This window comes from Pinus tabuliformis, chromosome X (genome assembly GCF_031772625.1).
Source record: "Pinus tabuliformis cultivar Carrire ecotype Pingquan chromosome X, CPIR1, whole genome shotgun sequence".
Lineage (NCBI taxonomy): Eukaryota > Viridiplantae > Streptophyta > Pinopsida > Pinales > Pinaceae > Pinus > Pinus tabuliformis.
Window position 1 is genome coordinate 786,886,132 of NC_142308.1, and position 20,056 is coordinate 786,906,187.

Genomic DNA, 20,056 nt, shown 5'->3' on the forward strand with positions numbered 1-20,056 from the left:
CGTTCTTAGAGATTTTCATCGCCATATTTTAGAATATCTTCTATATTAATAGAAGCATTTATCTAGTGAAAATCTAGACCAAAGCATGGAATTACATGTTTACTGTATTATGATAAGCACATGTTTTCTCTTGTTTTTCTTTTTTCGTTTCTTTGTTTTAATACGCTTGAAACTTTTCTATGCAATAAAATTTTCAAGCAAATGCCTCACAAACATATTAATGTATACATTTAAAAACTTATATTTATCTAACTCGGTCAGTTTGTGCAGGCTACATTCAGCAGGGCATCTATTAGATATTTGCATGCGCAACATAGGTCTGGCATCTTTTGAAGCTGGAAAAGGTCACCATTTTCCTGATGGGTATGTTGACAAGTTTTATAACTGCTTATCTGTGTGATATAAATTAGATGATTATGCCAAACACCATTATTCCTCAACTTTCTCCTGCATCACCTTCCATATGATCATATTAGCTTATTTCCTTTGTTTACACATCTATAAATGATAATAAGTGCACATGAACTGTACATTTGCTTTAAAGTTTATACATTGCCTGTTGCGTAGTTTTAAAAACCGGAACCTGGTTTTTAACTGGCCACCTATACTGAGGTTCAAACTGGAACTGGATTCTATGAACCGGAATTGAAAAAACACATAAAATAATTATTTTTTAATGGAAAAAAATATTTTTAAGATTTCAAACCATGATTCCAAACCATTAGAGACAAAATATGCAAAGTTGGCTCATCTATATACCATGTAAGGGTGCATATATCAAAATGGCACAGAGTGCAATACATAACATCAAGAAAATACATAATCAATGAGGTTCTAACTTCTAAATGGCCTCTAAGGTCCAAAACCATTGCTGCAAATCAAGCTTTTAGTCCACTGGCTTACTACAAATTCAAATCACTTGTAATGCCCCCAATTTTGATTTACTGTCTGAGGAGGCCACAAGGAGGCTATGTGCACCAATGGAGAGAGAAGTGTCTCTTTGGGAGGCAAGGTGGGGGCCACCAAAGGAGGCAAATCGAACCTCAAGGAAAGGGGACAAGTTAGTGGATTGTGGGGGTCACCAAGGGGAGGCAAAAGGTCCATGGCTATATAAGGCAGCAAGGAGGCATTTCTCCGTACCTTTTGTCCATTACATTTCAGAAATTAACATCTCTTGGAGTTGTTCAGCTCAAGGGTTTGGAGTGCTGTTGAGCACAAGAATTTCAAGTGAAATTCCACCCCTTCTTCGGAGTATCTCCCTAGTTGGGAATTTGGGAGTCCATTTTCGGGCTTCCATAGAGCCATATTGTAACGGAATTTCTTGTGGTGTGAATTACCAGGGCGTGAAGACAATTTGAGCAACAGAAATTGGCCCAGCTACAGGGATTTAGCAGAGTCAAGAAATTGCAGGAGAATTCCTCATCTTACAGTTGGAGTTTTGGTGACTATTTGCAGGGCCGGAGTTGTGGCATTTCTATGGGCCGAATTCACTAGTTCTGGCAGTGCGTGGAGGTGACTATGCATGCATAGGAGTTGGAGGAGTGAGGGGCTTGGAGCTGAAGGATTTTTGGGCTCTGGAAGGGAATCTAACAGTGGAATTTTGAGGGAAACTTCAGGAGAAATCGAGGAGCAGCCACAATAGTGGTTCTCCTTCCAATGGTACGCATTAGCAGCCAGTCTGGGCCGCTTGCACTTGTGGGGGTCGAATTTCACTACCCGGAACCAGCCCAAACTATTTCTGGGTTTTTGTGGGTTTGATGAGAGGAGTCTGGGGTTAATTTTGCAGAAATTTCTGGGCAATATTTCAGGCAGAAATGTTTGTTCCATCAGTTAGACAACAACAGTATATTTCTTGGCAGTGCACATTTCTTGTTCTAGGACATTTCCCCATCTGGGTCCGATATATATCGTCTAGGTTTTGTTCAGCTTGCTTGGAAAGCCCAGGGTCTATCATTTCAGCGTATTCTATGTACCCAATTTTGGTTTACTAATAAAATGGCTCAAAATATTTGCCTGGCATCGATTGTGTTTTAAATTTGTGGGTGCGTCTTTCATTTTTTTTGTTATTCCTTGTAAATTGCTTTAATATTTGCTGTTATTTCCAATTAGAAATATTACAATGGTATCAGAGCATGATCTTGGCCAGCTATGGGGAAGGCAACAAGATCATGGAAGAATTGGGCATGCATGCATAGTGATTGGTAGGACTATGGACATTCCAGTGACACAAGGAAGAAGGAGCACACAGGGTTTTCATGGACGAGATCCTCATAAATAACGAGAAGCTAATGGAAATGATGGCCCAATTGAGTAGCAACAAGAGGATAAACCAAAGCCATCCTTGTTTTGATGGTAGAGACCACGGGGGTGAAGCCATCCACAACATATAGGGGAGGTTAGCCGAATCAAAGCATACACAAGATGATGGGAAAAGCAACCCTCACCAACTTTGATGGTTTAGCTAGGAGCTTTGCCAGAGAATGGGTGTAGAAACTGGACGTATACCTCCAGTGAAACCCTATGAGAGAGGTGCATGCTATTAAGTATGTCACCTGACATTTGGATGGAGATGCACAGGAGTGGTGGTATCGAGGGCTGATCACTTTGGGTCATGGAGGCATCATATCATATTGAGAGTTCACGTAGAGACTCATAGAGAGATTTGACCGAAAGGACACTAGACCTTCTCAAAAGGAGTGGACAGGTTGGGGACAGTTAGATGAGGAGAACAGGAGGGACCTTCAGAGGAGGAACTTTTTCCTCACATGTCAGGAGCCGTGGACCCCAGGGCACAGGTACGCTAAGGGCAAGGCCCACTACATGGAGGTGTTTCCTAACAGTAAGCTTGAGGAGGAGATAGTGCATGAGGTAGATAACACCAGTGGTGGTAAGGACTTAGATCAGCCTAGTGTGACTCAGGAGTCACCACCATTGGAGAGCCTGGTGATGGCATAGGTTGACATATGTGCATAAAAATATATGAAAATATATATTATATAAAAATTCGCTCCCGATTCGCTCCCAAACCAGGAGCTTTTGAAAATGTCGCTCCCCTCTCCCGCTTTTGCTTTCGCTCCCCGCTTCCGCTTCCAAGTAACCTTGATAATAATATAATAGTATCATAAGAAGGATAATAATATTAATATTAATGATTAAGTAGAAATTGAACTATTAGGATTGATTGATGATCAAAATGGATTACTTGATTACCAATTGATGCAAGGTGATTTACTATTTTTGGAAATTCATGCTCGAGTCTTTCCATTTTTAGACTTCTATATTTAGAAATTCTATTTTTAAACTTTCTATTTTTAGAAATTCATCCCAGAGCCGCCAATTTTCAACACTTCCTCTCAACTAGGGAGGAATTTCTTTTTGCAATAAAGATCTCTGCTTTCTCCACTCATCTTTGTTCATCTCTACTCTGTATCGTCTGGAACAATGATGTCCCACTCTAATGAAGAAGAATCATGATAGGGGAGATTCATCCATCACCCTATATTCACTTGGGGGATTGCCACTTGCCAACATATGACAAGGATCACGCACAACCAAGTCTCATCTCTGCTTGGGGGGATCCGCTTGTCAACACATGACAAGGATCTTGCACATACAAGGCTCATCTCTGGTTGGGGGGATCCACTTGTCAACACATGACAAGGATCTCACACATCCAAGGCTCATCTCTGCTTGGGGAGATCCACTTGCTAACACATCACAAGGATCTCGCACATCCAAGGCTCGTCCCTGCTTGGGATCCACTTGTCAACACATGACAAGGATCTTACACATCCAAGTTTGAATAAATGTGAAGTGTTGGAACACTTGCATCCTAGACAAGTCACACAGACAAGTCTCACTACACTTATTGGCCAGATAGGTGGCTCTTCCCACGTCCTAGACTGTGGGTCAAATGCACACTGAGGCCTACTCTTGTGGTACACACTACATAAGAGGTCCCTCATCCTTAGGAGCTTTCCGACATCATTCCCTAATCTTGTGAGCTCTGACGGGGGGGGGGGGGGGGCGGAGATAGCTCAGTGTTCTCATCAACTGTCACTGCTTCTCGGAAGGGTCACGTCCATAAGTCCAAGCTACTCTTTAAAAACCAAGAACTTTCCTTTCGGTAAAGGTGTTGTAACTTATTTTTACCCTAGTTTGTTTTCTACTTTTCCCTTTATGAGCAAAAAAAGGAAAAAAGAAAAAAAATAGAAAAGAGAATAAAAATAAAAATAAAAAGAAAGAAAGAAAGAAAGAAAGAAATAAAAAATAGCAAAGAAATAAAATAAAAAATCAAAAGAGATCAAGAAAAAGGGATTTAAAATATATATATATGAAAAATAAAAAAAATATCCCTAAGTTAGCACACTAGTTAAAATGCCGCATTATTTTAATCCTTTATAATTTTCGGAGGGATTTTTAAATTGTAAATAAGTTGATATGATGTTTAGTCGGATAGAAATAAAGTTCGATTGGATAGCGATGGACGATATTGGGCCCGCTCGGATCAACGATCCCCGATCCGTTGCGCCCCCCCGCATCTTCGCCATTTAACGGGGGGGAGGGGGGAGGTCCGCAAATTGGTTTGCCCGATCCTGCCATTGGATACGTGGCAAACCCGCATGCATTGCGGTATCCCCTTCAATAAAACCACATACCACCCATATACCACCTTGCAAACCATTCTCCGGTTACCACTTCTCCGCTTCCATTCTCCCGCTATTCCTCCTCCTGTTTTGTCCACCCACCATTATTCAGCCAAGTTTAACTACCACTAAATACTCTCGCCAAACTGGCAGATGACCGTTGGTGCCACATTTACTCCCGCCAACCTCTTAGTGCATTAAAATCATACGCGCCAATAATGGTTAATCTTTCAAACTGTTATTCCATTCCCTAATAAAACTTCGCCACCTATTCAAATCGACCCTTTGCATTTTGTTGTCATTGCAATTCGAAGAATGCTCTTGTCAGAGAAATTCCAACAAACAACGACCTTCGACTATTATTGTCTAGTTTGCAATTGCCATATCCGGGTAAATCCTTGTAAATTGTCTCAGTCTTTTGTTTTCCCCAATGTCTTCACATAAAGGAAAGGCAAAAGTAGTTGGAGATAATCCCCTTTTACCCCCTGTAATAAGGCTGGATGAATTCCATTAGTAGATACTCATTTTAAGATTGCAGAAACTAATTGTGAATTTGATCTATATGAACTTCACAATTGGGCTTTTCAAAAATACCAAGATGCCAGTGATGAGTTCTATTTTTGGGAGTCCCTATTAACTCAGTTCTATTTCCCACAAACCTATCATTTCCCAGAGTTTATCGCTTGGTGTGGAGCTTGATATCTACCTAGCCAGAGAGCTGTAATAGCTCAGAACAATGAAACCTTTTTCTATGTGACTTCTGAATCAATTTGCCAAGCCCTCCAACTTAATCCTCAAGAACCTTTGCGTCCATTTTCTACTGATGCATTAATGGAAATTTACTAGAAATTATCATTTTCAGATAAAGCTCATATCTTTGAATCTTTCTTGCTTGAGAATTCTGAATTACCCAGAACCAATCCTCCCTATTCTTTTACTATGTTCCCTGAATTGTCTAGGCAGGTCATTTCCTTGGTGTCATGTCTATTAGAATTTAGGATACCCCAGTGACCAATGGGTTGATGAAGTCATCTTGGGCTTCCTTTGTAATGTTTCTATCCTAAATAGGAATACAAGTATATAAAGCAAATAAAACTATGCAATAGAATATAAAAACAAAATACACATTAAATACCCATGGAAATGTTGCAAATAAGGAACTGCTGAGCCATATTATTAGAATTTTGCAAGCTAAATACAATATATATTGGAATCGTGCAACTGGGCTTGTCCCAATGGACAAGCAAGACCAACCCCAGGTGGGAAAATGGTTGAGTTGAAGGCTGCACAACTACTACACCAATCTGCACTGCATTGCCCCAGAAAATTGCTACACTACTGAACTTCGACTGGCTCGAAAGTGCACTAAAACCGCCCATAAATTTGTGTGCTTTTCACCCCAAACTCCTTGAACAAAACCGAGAAAAAACCCAAAAGGGAATTTGGTTGGTTTTGAATTCTGTTTTTCGACCCCCTTGGAGCCTCTCCCTAGCTATGGCTGCCAAATTCGACTTGCTGGAAACTGCCTGTAAATCCCTCTGCAAACTCCTCCAAAATGCTGGATTTACCTTTGCTATCCAACTCCTAACTACCTGGATGGCTCTTGGCCAGGATCAGCTGCTCCCCAAGTCACCACGAATTTCTACTAGATGGCATCTGCGCTGTCCCTCTGCTCAGAAATGCGAATGGCTGGTGTGCTGGTTCAACTAGTTGCAAACTCCAGCGAAAATGCCTACACTATGCTGCTTACTTAGTTCTCGGATCTCCCAACAAGTAATGAATCCCCTGTTGGTCTTCAACTCACTCTGCGTGTCTTTTGGCTACCCAGAAATATGCACTTCCCTCTCTGTTCTGATGACTGAAGTGTGTTGTTGCCCCTGACTCCCTGTAACTCCTGTAGAACAGCCTCCCTAGGGCAGGTAGGGATGGTCCCCCGAAGTAGAGGTTGAATCTCTTGCGTGAGAGATTCGTGGCTAAACAACCGTTAGAATTGCTAAACAACAAAGCGTACGAGTGTTTGTTTGCAAATGTAGAAGATGATCCAAAATGAGAACTGATCCCTCCTTATATTCCCTTGGGCCTCCTTAGCCTCATGTGGGCCCCTCCATCCACCCATTCGATTTCCCTCCAGGCATATCGAATGGCCAAGTTCGAATACCCCCATGTGGGTGGCCCCCACATCCCACTAGTTTCTAAATAAAGTTGAATTTGCCCCAAAGTTCCTAAGTCGAAGTCTGGGGTCCTCTTCCTAAGTCAAAAATGTGCTAAAATTGTGTAGCTTCACCCTGTGACTAATGTATGTGAGAAGGGACATGACAGTTCTCCCCTCCCAAATGTTGCTTGCCCTCAAGCAGCCTCAAAGTTGGGTGCTCCAATATGTGCTCACCTTTCCAGGTGGCATCATCATCCAACAAGTTCTTTCAGCGCACCAAGAACTCCTTGATGGACCTGCTCCTTAGTTTCCCTTTCCTGCACTCCAAAATGGCCTCTCGTCCCATCACTAAGTGGCCCTCATCATCTAGTTGGGGTAGATCAGCTGTTTCCGTCACCTATTGTCCCAACACCTTCTTAAGGCATGAGACATGAAAAACATTGTGGATCTTACTCCCTTGAGGCAGCTCCATCTCATAAGCCGCCTCCCCAACTCGTCTAGTCACCCGGTAGGGCCCATAGAAGCGTGGCTGTAGCTTCTCGGCCCCCTTTTGTTTCAGCGTAGACTGCATGTAAGGCTGCAACCGGAGGTATACCAAGTCCCCCTCCTCAAAGTGTCTCTCTGTCTTGTGTCTGTTTGTGTAAAGTTTTTGCTGATTTGGGTTGTCACTAAATTACCTTGAGGTCCTTGAGGATATCTTGGCTCTCTTGGACCCAGTCTTTGGCCTTTGGGGCCCGACCGTCGCCAAAAACAATATCGGCAAAAGTTAGTGCATCATATCCATAAAGGGCACGAAAAGGAGTCATACCGATGGACATGTGGTGCGTGGTGTTGTAGTAATACTCTCCCAGATGAAACCACCGAGTCCACGTTCTCTGCTGGCCTGTCACATAGTTCCTCAGGTACCCCTCCAACCATCGATTAACTCTCTCCGTCTGGCCATCTGTCTGAGGGTGATAACTGGTGCTAGGAGTGAGCTCCGTCCCAACCAACCTGAAGAGTTCCTGCTAAAAGCCACCCATGAATCTGCTATCTCTGCCGCTCACTATGTTCTTGGGGAGCCCATGCAGTCTGAAAACCTCCTGGAAGAAGAACTTGACAACCTGTGCAGCTGTGTACCTAGTGGGGATGGTGAAGAAGTGGGAAAATTTGGTCAACCTGTCGACCACTATGTATATGTAATCCTTCTCCTGTACTTTGGGGAGCCTAGTGATGAAATCCATCGAAATGCTTTCCCATTTTCCCTCCGGGATGGGAAGTTGCTATAGCAATCCTGCAGGGTGGGTGAGATGCCCCTTGTTTCGCTAATAGGCCTCGGACTCCCATATGTGTTGCAGCACATCCTCCTTGAGGCCCTTCCACTTGAATATCTCCCGAACAACCATATAAATATTCTGGAATCCCTGGTGCCTGGACAGTGGTGAATCATGCACTGCCTAGAGTACCCTCTCCCTCAACTGCGAGTTGGGCACTAAGTAAATGCTCCCCTTGTAATAGATAACCTCATCCATCACACGGTAACGCTCATTTGCATGTGTCCCCTCCAATACCTCGCATGCCCTCCTATCCTTGGAGTACTCCACCAACCATTGAGCCTTCTAATCATGGGAGATGCTCATGAGAGATAACTCAGCTGGTCTTCAAGATAGAGCATCAACCACCACATTGTGCTTCCCTCGCACATACTCTATGATGAAATCATAGGCCTGCACCTCGCTGACCCATCTCTATTGCCTGTCATTGAGGCCCTGCTGTCCCATGAAATGTCGAACACTATTGTGATCAGTGTTCACTCGGAATTGGTTGCTGACCAAGTACTGGCAGAACTTGGCCAATGCATGCATAATGGCCAACATCTCCTTGTCATATATGGAATATGACAACTCATGCGATAGGAGCTTTCAACTCTCGAAAGCTATGGGATGCCCCTCCTGTGACAATACTGCTCCAACTCCTTCCCCGGATGCATCACACTCCACCGTGAATGGCTGGGAAACGTCCGAAAGTGCCAAAACATGGCAACTGCTTATCACCTTCTTGAGGCGATCAAATGCGAACTGTGCTCCATCAGTCCATGCGAAGGTCCCCTTCTTGTTCAAGTCGGTCAAAGGTGTTGCTAGTTACAAGAACCCTTTGACAAACTTCCTGTAGTAGGTGCAAATGCCCAAGAAGCCCCTGAGCGTAGTCACATCTCAGAGTACTAGCCAATCCTAGATGGCCCGAATCTTCTCCTCGTGGACTTTCACCCCATCTGCTCCAATGATATGCGCTAGGTAGAGCATCTCTGTCAACCCAAACTCTCACTTGGAGAGCTTGGCATAAAAGTGCTGCTCCTCCAGAAAGCACAATACCTCCTCTAAGTGTTGGAGGTGCTCCTCCCATGTACAACTATAGATCAGAATGTCATCGAAGAACACTTGCACGAGCCTCCTCAATTGTCCCCGAAAGACATGGTTCATGCATGATTGGAATGTGGTTGGAGCGTTGGTCAGCCCAAATGGCATTTCTAGAAACGCAAAGTGCCCATCGTGGCACCGAAAAGCTGTCTTAGGGATATCCTGATCTCTCACCCTGATCTAGTGGTACACTGAACGCAAATCAATCTTAGAGAAGTACTTGGCTCCTCTAAGCTCATCCATCAGCTTGTGAATGCAGGGAATAAGGTACTGGTTCTTTAGAGTCTTCCGGTTGAGGGCATAGTACTCAATGCACATCCGAAGGGTTCCATCGTTCTTGTTCACCAACACCACTGAAGAAGCGAAAGGACTGGAACTTGGCCTGATATGGCCCAATGCAAGCAACTCCTCGATGGCCTTCTGTATCTCTTCCTTATAGGCTTTGGGATTCCTCTAAGGAGTAGTGATCACTGCCTATACACCCAGCTTCAACTCAATGGTGTAATCAAAACCTCTATTTGGTGGTTGCTCTGGTGGAATGTTCCCAAACACTACTGCATACCTGTCCAGCAAAGCCTGTATGTCTGCTGGTGGTGACTGCGCCTGTCGCCCAACCTTTGAGATCCTCAGCTCAGCTGCCCATGCAATGTCCCCATGTTGTAAGTTTGCCTTCATCCTTTGGGCCGTAACTGTCTGAGGTGGGTATGCCTCTCAAGACTACCAGTTTGCCATCTGGCCCAATGAACTCCATCTCTAGTTTCCTCCAATCCGTCATAACTTGTCCAAAGGAATACAACCACTAGACACACATCACCACGTTGGTGTTTGGCACATCGACCACAAAGAAGTGGTCCGTCATCGAGTAGTTCCCCATAACTACTGTCAAGGAGGGCACATATCTAGTGCATTGGATGGTATAATCACATGGCACTAAGACTGAGAAGCCCTCAAATGCTGCTTTGGTGAGGCCCCTCCTCTGGACCAACTAGGCATCTATGAAATTGTGGGTAGCTCCATTGTCCACCAGCACTGACACCCTCTGTCCCTGTATAGTGCCTTTGGTCCTCAGTGTAAAAAATTTAGGAATCCCGCATAAAGAAGCAAGAACTCCACCCGCTGGGGCAAGAGATACCCCTCCCTGTGGAGGTGGTGGTCGTGGTCCTCTGTCTGCTGGACTCTCTCCATCTGTCCCACCGCAATCCTGCTCCACTTCATCCTCTTGGTCACTGTCAGGAAAGACCTCAATGTAGTCTGCTGTACGTGCAGTGCATCGATGGCTAGGTGCTCAGGGCTCTCTGCATGTGAAGCATAGCTTCCTCCTTCGGAGGTCCTTCTGTGTCTCCTCATCTAATTGCCCCTCCCCTGTGTGGTCCTCTGTGGTGGGGGTCTAGTCTCATGCCCCTGCTATGGGAAAGGGGTCCATGCAGGAAATGATGCTCTAGTTTTGGGGATGACCCCCTGTAGATCTCTGGCACACAAGATTGCTTCCTGCAACGTGGAGGGTCTGCATGACTTCTCCAGTTGATGCAGGGGCTCAAGGAAGCCCTCAATGAAGGTATAAACCCTCTTTGCCTTGGATAGATCTAGGACCATCACTGACACTTGCAAAAAATCTGAAAAGTACTGCTCTGGGTTGCCTGTTTGGCGCAGTTGGGTCAGCTCTCTGATATAAGCCTTTGAATCCCTCTGATCAAATCGCTCCACCACCCTCCGGGTCTAGTCCTCATAAGAAACTATTTGGGCATGCCCTAGGGTGGTCAAGTCATGAAACCACCAATCGTGGGCTTCCCACTCCATGTGCAGTGTGGCCATCTTAATGGCTTCTTGCTTTGTCATTCGGTTGAGTTGAAAGTATGTGTCCATCGTTTCAACCCAAGCCCTGGCCGTGCTCTTGGTAGTGCCATGGAAAGTAGGGAAATACATCCTCCCTTTGGTTCTCTGCAAGTCATAGTTCTGGGTCCCTTCTCGGCCGTACCCCTTATTCTTCTCACTTTGCTTGAGCCTGCAGTAATCTCTGAAGGAGAGGGCTTCTTTGAAGTCTTCATCCATAGACTGCCACTTTTTGAAGTAATCCCCCATCTGAGGAGGGTCTTCCTCCCTTGTAGGCTCGATTTGTGCCACTGGCATGAACAAGGGTAGTGTAGCTCGAGTCAACACACTGACTGAAGGGCGCTACGCTGCTGGTGAGGGGTGATCGAATGGCTGAGAGACCCCAGAAGTTTCCCCACATAGAAACCCTCTAGGCATGGTCCTCTCTTTGTTCTGTGACTAGATCTCCTCCAGCATGAGTTTCTGCCCCTTGGCCAAGTCAGTCAAGGCCCTTAGGAGGTTGTCGAAAGCCATCTCCTCCTTGCTCTTGGGCTCTGTCATTTCCTCCTCTTTTGCAACTGCTTCCCCTTGTCCTCCGTGTCTGGAGTAATCTCCAACTCCCTTTCTCTGCCCCTGTACCTCTGTGTACGGTAGGTGATGTTCTGCTGGTTCCCTTCTCTCATAGGAGACAATCCCCACAGCTAAGTCGAGAACTAGGCTCTCATACCACTATAATGTTGCTAAATAGGAGTACAAGTGATACAAAACAAATAAAGCTGTGCAACAGAATATAAAAACGAAATACACATTAAACACCCATGGAAACGCTGCAAATTAGGAACTGTTGAGCCATATTATTAGAATTCTGCAAGCTAAATACAATATATATTGGAATGGTGCACCTGGGCTTGTCCCAATTGACAAGCAAGACCAACCCCAGGTGGGAAAATGGCTGAGCTGAAGGCTGCCCAGCTGCTGCACCAATCTACACTGCGCTACCCCAAAAACTGTTGCACTACTGAACTTCGACTGGCTGGAAAGTGCATTAAAACTGCGCAGAAATTTTTGTGCTTTTAACCTTGGACTTTTGAACAAAACCCATAAAAACCCAGAAGGGGATTTGGCTCGTTTTGACTTCTGCTTTTCGACCCCATTGGAGCCTCTCTCCAGCTATGGATGCCAAATTCGACTTTCTGGAAATTGCTTGCAAATATCTCTGCAAACTCCTCCAAAATGTTGGATTTACCTCTACTATCCAACTCCTAACTACTCGGATGGCTTTTGGCCAAGATCAGTTGCTCCCCAAGTCACCACAAATTTCTGCTAGATGGCCTCTACGCTGTCCCTCTGCTCAGAAATGCGAATGGCTGGTGTGCTGGTTCAACTAGCTGCAAACTCCAGCGAAAATGCCTACACTACGTTGCTTCCTTAGTTCCTGGATCTCCCAACAAACAATGAGTCCCCTGATGGTCTTCAACTCCCTCTGCGTGTTTTTTGGCTGCCCAGAAATACGCACTTCCCTCTCTTCGCTGATGACTGAAGTGTGGTGCTGCTCCAGACTCCCTCTAACTTTTGTAGAACAACCTCCCTAGGGCGGGCACAGATGGTCACCTAAAGTAGAGGTTGAATCTCCCGCGTGAGAGATTTGTGGTTAAACACCCGGTAGACTTGCTAAACAAAAAAGCGTACAAAATGAGTGTTTGTTTGCAAATGTAGAAGATGATCCAAAATGAGAGCTAATCCCTCCTTATATTCGCTTGGGCCTCCTTAGCCTCATGTGGGCCCTTCCATCCACCCATTCGATTTCCTTCCAAGCATATCGAATTTGCCCCAAAGTTCCTAAGTTGAAGTGTGGGGTCCTCTTCCTAAGTAAAAAATGTGCCAAAATTGTGTCACTGCACCTTGTGACTAATGTATGTGAGAAGGGACATGACATCCTTGTTGATTTCTGGTAGCATTGGATGTGCTCTAAGTTTCAAAATTTGCAGGAAGGCTTAGACACATGCATTCTCCAATACCCACAAATCATTTTGGGAAATTCCACCCGGAGACAGTTTTATTAAAATAATTTATTATTTTAATGGGACCCTAAGTCTAAACTTCGGAAATTAAAATAATTAAAGGGTATTAATCTAAGTATCGGTGAAACTTCTAGAAGAAGACGAGGATCAAGCCAAAATGATCTAAGCCATTGATTAGAAGTTAATCTGGGTCGCTGGTTGTCCAACAGAAAGATATAAGAAGAGGTTTGAGGGGCATTTGGAGAACACATCGAGCTGAGATCAGAAGATCGGATTTCTGAAGCAGAGCAGCTGTTGGAGAGAAATTCGAAGTGATCTTTTGCAGTGAGGTGTTGGGATAGTTCCGGTTGGAGATTTGTCTTGATCTAGGAATACTCAGCAGAGAAGGTAGAGAGAGATCCAACAGAGGTAGCGTAGAGCTAGAGAGGCTGACATAGGGCCACGCAAAGGCATCTCAGAAGCCTAGAGGGGATCCATAAATTTGCTGGAGAATCGATTTCTAGAGCCAGAAGCTAGGGTGTGAGACCGAGAGGGCAGAAGTCGAAGTTTCAGAGGAAAATCGATCAGTCGGGAGGAGTGACATAGACCCCTGTGGCTGTGACGTAGGGCCTACGCAGTGATTGCGTAGAGACTGCGCAGAGGTAGCCAGGTGCTGGCCATTCAGTGGTTGGATCAGCCAGGATTTCCTATGATAGTGTGAGGTAATCTCCCTTATCTCTTTGTTAGTAATATTCAATGTACTGGATAGCTAGGAGGGCATCCAAAGATTGTATTCAGAAATTATTACTGCATAATAATACAAACTCTCAGCTGTTGCACCGGTTTTCTTGCATTGGGTTTTCTAGGGACATTTGTTTGCGTGTTTTATTTAAATGGTGAAGGTTGCAGTGTATTATTTTCGGTGTTTACTATAGGAAATAATAAATAACTTTGTTCAGTAATTAACGTATAGAAGAAGCACAATCAGTCGCTGTAGTAGAAATTTGGGCAAGTAAATTTTCACATGGTATTAGAGCTGCAGGTGAAACAAGAGAGCAGTGCCGGAAGAGCCCAACACTGAAAGAGGAAGAGAATTTGAAATTCCTATAGATGCAGCAATTCGAATCCCCAGAGAGTTTGCGCACTTAGGTCAGGAGGGCAGGATTTTTGCGATAAATCTCTCTCTGAGTGAGTCGACAGAGAGGTAGGATTTCCAGATCGAAATTTGTCAGTGGTAGAGGGAGCAGCGTAGCAAAAGCTTCAGCTAAGAGGCAATTTTCTGGTGTGACAGTTTTCTACAGTAGTTGCTGGGTCAGAAAATCGTCATAAAGAAGAAGGGAGACACTGTTGAGGGAATTTCTTCCTCAGAGAATTCCTAGCCAGGGAAATTGATTTCTCTATTACTGAGCAGCAACAGAGAGGAGCAAATCTACTAATTCCAGTAGAGAGTGCGTATGCCAGCCCAGTGCTGCGCAGAGGAGAGAGGGAGCAATTCGACATTTTTGCAGAGATGGCCACGGATGGGCAGGATCCATGGAAGAGTAGCAAATTAGATCCAGTTGCTGCAGATTTCTCACATGGATCAGTATCCTTGCTACGGGAGCCCAACAAAATCAGTAGTAGGAGGATCATTGTGTCAGCAGACGCAACTAGTCATTCAAATGGCATTTGCATATCTAGTTGCAGTCAATTTCCGGAAGACAATTGCATAACTAGTTGTAGTGACACAGGCAGTGTGAATTACCCAGTTGCAGTATGCAGGTGCAGTTCCGGCCAAGAGATTCCCAGTGCAGAGCCTCGCGGTCTAGTTTCCAGTGCAGGAGAACTGTATGAGTTGCCAAGAGAGAGTAGAGAGATTTCCCATAGGGAGATCGAGACTCAGAGGGAGTCTAGTTTCAAAGGGAGCATCCCTATGGAAGCTAGTACTTCTGGATCTGGGGAGATCAGACTCATTATTGCAGTAGTTGCAGCAACAGTGCAGAAGCATTGTGATGCAGGAAAGTGTTACGTCTGCGGACAGAGGCAACCCCTCTAGCCTTAGAGTGGGTTTAGTCACAACAAGGACAAAACAACAATTAATTCCCTTAAATAGTCATCGTTGGAGGCCTACCTCAAACCGGCGGTCGATGAAGTTCCGTTGCGTTGCTCCAGCTTCCGTTTCCTTCTTCTTAACGAGCAATCAACCTGAAACACCACAAAGAAACAACAGAGCACGTAACCGAGAAACAACAATGATCTATTTACTCACAAAGTCAAGAAATCATGAGCTATCAAGTAAATTACATACAAGATATAGGAAATCATCATTGATTGTATTAATAATAAACAAGAACAAAGCTTACAACCAAGTCTTGACGTCGCAAGCCTTCTTAGAGGGTCCAGCCAGTGTGTTTCTTCAAGCATTCACTCTCAAAGATGGGTCTCCCAGACAACAATATATCTCTCTCACTCATTCACAAGCTTTAACACAAGGTTAAGGGCACTCCACACCTTCTTGCAAACTATATAGCAATCCCACACTTGTCACACTCACACCAAAACTATCTACCAAACTCAAAAACAGCAGCAGCACTGTACAACCAAAAGAACTAGCAGATGATAGCAATGGTGAGTGATTTTACAGGAGAAGGAGTCTCCATGAAATGAGGGAGAGGGAGCTTATTCTCAAGGAAGGTAGCACAAAAGACGGAACCACCATCCCAGAGGTGGAAAGGCGACCCAAACTAACCCAACAACCAGGTCTAGAGACATCCAGAAGGCCGACTGTTGGAACGAATTCGCCCAATCTGGATCGTCGTTGGTGGTTAACTGGGGACTAGCGATGATGTCGCAACAATACAGTGCATGACAGAGAACTGTTGCGGATTTTAAGGGTTTACTAGCGACGATGCAGGAACTTAGTCAAAAAAGGGGTCAATTTTCAGCATTAGAGAGCATTTGCTTAATATTCTTGCATTGGTGGGAAGATATGAACATGTTTATTTGACACATGACACAGTAAAGGGATTGAAATGAGGACAGTGACAAATTACTGTGTAACAGATGCCCCCTAAAGCATGAATCCCGAGAGAGTGGGAGGGATGAAATGCTTTACGAAACTGTCTGAACTGGAACACCACCTGGAAGAACTTGCAGGCGCAAGTACAATTGATATTTCTGATAGTGAAATACATGTAGTCTAGGTATGGGCGCAACCATCCAAAAGTCATATAAAATTTGGTCTGTGGTATGGACGCAGCCACCCAGTGGATAAAGACCATGATAATGAGAAAGGCATGGTCGCAGCCATCTGTGAAGACTCAGGTATGGTCGCAGCCATCCATCAAAGAGTCATGTATGTAATCACAAACCAATCCACGCAGCCCGAACATATGTAATCTTAGTTCGGGGTCTTGAAACCCAACTGATCATAGTACAAATTTTAGCATGCGAATAGATGTCCTAAAGTCGAGCATGATAGAAAGTCGCTTGACTACCGGTCAATGATGAAAACCGTTAACAAGCGCGAGAGAAACCACTAATAATGTTAATGGTTCTCAAGGTACTGTCCAGTACAATCCACGAAGTGTGAAGAATGAGCTGAAGTCGAACACTCATGGAATCACCCAATCGAAGACCAATGATAAAAGTCTGTCGTCAGGCGCGAAGAACTTGCCATTGAGGCATGCAAGCTCCAAGGTATGAAAGGGGATTTCTAGATCAATCTCTTGGATAATGAGCTGGCATTGACAGGAGACGATCCGTCGCAGGAGGGCCATAACGTTTCCCTCATCAACGACACGAGATAAGGAACAAGTGGTAGATGGTGAAGTAGAGTATCAGAGGAGGAGGTAAGGGTGTGAACTGTAGAAGGATTATACTCCTGAACATATTGGAGACACGACTTCGGAATGTGGCAGCGTTCAGGTACCAAGGGATCAGAGGCATGATGGAGACAACATGGATCAGATGGAATGAGGCAAAATGGCAACCCAAAAACCCGGAAGGCCAAATGACAATGTATGGATATCCCAACCCGACAAGAAGCAAAAGTGTCGATGTTCAAGAGTGACTGGCTACCACAGGTAACCAATGATGACTTCCAAATTTTTCCCCCACCATTGCTGGCGAGTACTCCAATTATTTTTGGAAACAAGCTTGAAGGGGATAGCATATGCTTGTAATATAAGTTCGACCTTCGGTCGAATCCAACATAGTAATAGTTTAACGAGCTCTAGGGAGGAGAAGCTCGAGTCTCGTCATGGTGACGAGTCCAATGTTGTCAGGGTTTAACGAGTCCGACACAGGGAAAACTCGAAGTCTTTTTCATGTTTAGAGAGTTTGAAAAAGACATGGAAAAGGAAACTCCAGGGGGGTCCTTTTTCGTACATTTGTGTCCCTCGAGCCCGAAAAAGTATAAAATAATACTCGAGAGAACCGCTTGACCATTACGATCAAGGAGTACTTTTCGTAATTAGTGACCTCGACCTGAAAAAGTAGAAAAGCAATCGAAGACACGTTGTTTCGTAACCAGTATCGAACCCAAAATGACAAAGGTCCGGCGATCTTTTCATGTTTATACGGTCGGAAAAGAGCTCAAAGTGGACCACCTTTTTAATTTCGTTTAACGAGTCAAAAAGGAAAAACTCGGCAATCTTTTCATTTTTTACGAGTCAGAAAAAGAGCTTAAAGGTGACTCGTCCTAGAGGAACGAGTGGTATAAAGGGTAGCAACTGGTTCCTGCTCAAAACATGTAATGGTCAAGAGGCTGGCTAATAAAACCACTCATCGCTGCGGTTCCTCAGGAAAGGAAAAAAACCAAGTGAAAGCATATGATCGGCCAAAGAGATGGCGATGATGGAACGAAACAACCAAGGCTCATCTAGCAGAATTTAGCAGATAAACGACAATCACGAGATGTAAATCAGGTATGGGTTCATTTTTACACAAGCTTGAACCATGGAGAACTCTGCTTGGATTCGGTTTCATGTTTACACAAGCTTGAAACTAAAAACTATGCTTGTTATAAGTTCGCATGCCCCAGGCATAATGACACAAATCGAGGTACATGCCCCCCCAAGCTTGATTGCATTCAACGAGGTGGATGGAATGAAGGTTCACTTTCGAGACCCTGGAAAGACTCGACTTGGATTTTACGAGATCTTAAGCAAAGACTTGATTTGGAAAGGGAGTTGTTTCATTTTTTAATGAGGTTGACACAGTAAAAGAACTATCCTCATAACCCTTGTTTCGTTTTTTAACGAGCTGGAGACAAGATTGGGAACTATGCTCGTCACTCCGTGTTTCATTTTTTAACGAGGTTGACACAGGAACAAACTATCCTCGCCCTTGATTCATTTGTTAACGAGGTGGGCATAGGAACAAACTATCCTGGGGACTCCTTGTTTCATTTTTTAACGAGCTTGACACGACAAGGAACTCTCCTCGGTACTCCTTGTTTCATTTTTTAACGAGCTTGACACAAGACAAGGAACTATTCTCAAGACCCTTGTATTCATTTTTTAATGAGGTTGACACAAGAACAAGAACACTCCTCAAACTCCTTGTTTCATTTTTTAACGAGCTTGACATAATACAAGGAACTATCCTCGGTCATCTGTTCATGGGCCATATGAGAACATGGCTCCCAAGAGGTCCTCGCGGGATGGAAGAAACATACTCCGGGAGAAACACATGTCATTAGACCTCAATGACAGATCGGGTTCCAATGCCCCCAGTACATGGTGTACGAGACCATCTGCATGATCATCAGTAGAGGTGGAGACGGAACGGGTAGCCACATAATTGACCTGTGGCAAGGAAGGCACTGCTTGCGAGTAAGAATCGAGAGGGGATGACAGCTGCGCAGGAGGCACCGGGGGACTAAAGAATGATAATTGATCTATGGTCACCATTCTTCCGTCGTGTGGAAAACAAGCCACACGGAAAAGTGAAGGGACGAGGGCCCCCATGGCATAAATATAATCACGGCCAAGGAGACGACTGAAATCTAAACCACCTTGGACAACCATCACGTCGATAGAGATGGTTTTGCCTCCCAAAATAACAAGGAACTTCGGAAGGATCCCTAAAGGTTGACTGGTTCCTCCATCAAATGCCAACAGATTCTGCGTGACCGGCACAAGTTGTGGGGAGCCCAAAGCTTGCCAAGTAGTGAAAGGCATGAGGCTAACTAATGCACCCTCATCCAAGACAGTGCCAGGTACTGCCTTATCATGGGTATGTACTGTAATCTAGAAAGGCACGTAGGATGGAAGGCGGAATGTAGTCAAATGACTCTAGTCGAAGGAAACGACCGAACTACTTGGTGGGGGAATCGTATGATTGCCCCCCTGCTCTACAGGAACCGAAGAAGGACTCTCTTGATCAACAGGGATAGGAGGGTCGTTTTCGGACTTAGGAGAATCTGATGAGACGAGAAGAACATGAGCATGACGCTCTTCCAAAATGGAGTGGTAAATCCGAGTCAACACTCTTTCCGACCGATGGTTGGTCAGGAACAGGCGGAGCACAGCGAGGTTCGGGAAGAGAACGGTGGACAAGAGAAGAATCTAAGTTAGTCTCTTTGTCAACCGAGAGAGGGTCTGAAGAGAGCCTCTGATAACCAACTGGAAGTGGAGGCGAAGAAGCTGTAAGACTTTCCAAAACGGCGGAAGCTTTATCCATGAGCGAACAAAGGTGAAGGGGATGGTTGCCTTCACACAGTCTATAGGGGAATCGAATCTTCCCTTTCTTCTGACTGCTGCCAGTTGATAGGGTAGCATCGTCATGAGCTTCAGAGGACGATGAGGGACGAACTAGATCGTGAGACCATACTTCTAAGATCCTAGGAATGCCAGGACAATTACGAAGAAGATGGTCACCCTTGCACAATTTACAAGGAAACTTAACCTTTCGCGGAGGAGCAGGAGGTGTTTCGACCTGAGATGTACTTGGAGCAATAGCTGCACAAGTGGCCTCGTGTTTATCGGACTTCTTCTTCTTCTTAGTCTCCTAGTTACTAGATGTGAAACTTTCACTAGGCGAAGGAGGAGAGGAGGACGAAGAAACAGG

General features: G+C 44.7%; 1 protein-coding gene across 3 annotated transcripts in view; it reads left to right on the plus strand.

Annotated features, from left to right (window-relative positions):
* Positions 1-20,056, plus strand: part of LOC149142195 (threonyl and alanyl tRNA synthetase second additional domain-containing protein) — a 264,846-nt gene that overhangs the window by 119,813 nt on the left and 124,977 nt on the right. For 2 of the 3 annotated variants that reach the window (XR_016264627.1, XM_089448951.1), the window contains exon 4: positions 262-363. Coding sequence is in view for 2 of the 3 variants with exons in the window: in XM_089448951.1 (XP_089305077.1) it covers positions 262-363 (102 nt within the window). In the remaining variant the exon portion in view is untranslated. The remainder of the gene's footprint in view (positions 1-261; positions 364-20,056) is intronic. The other variant, XM_089448952.1, reaches the window with a different exon arrangement.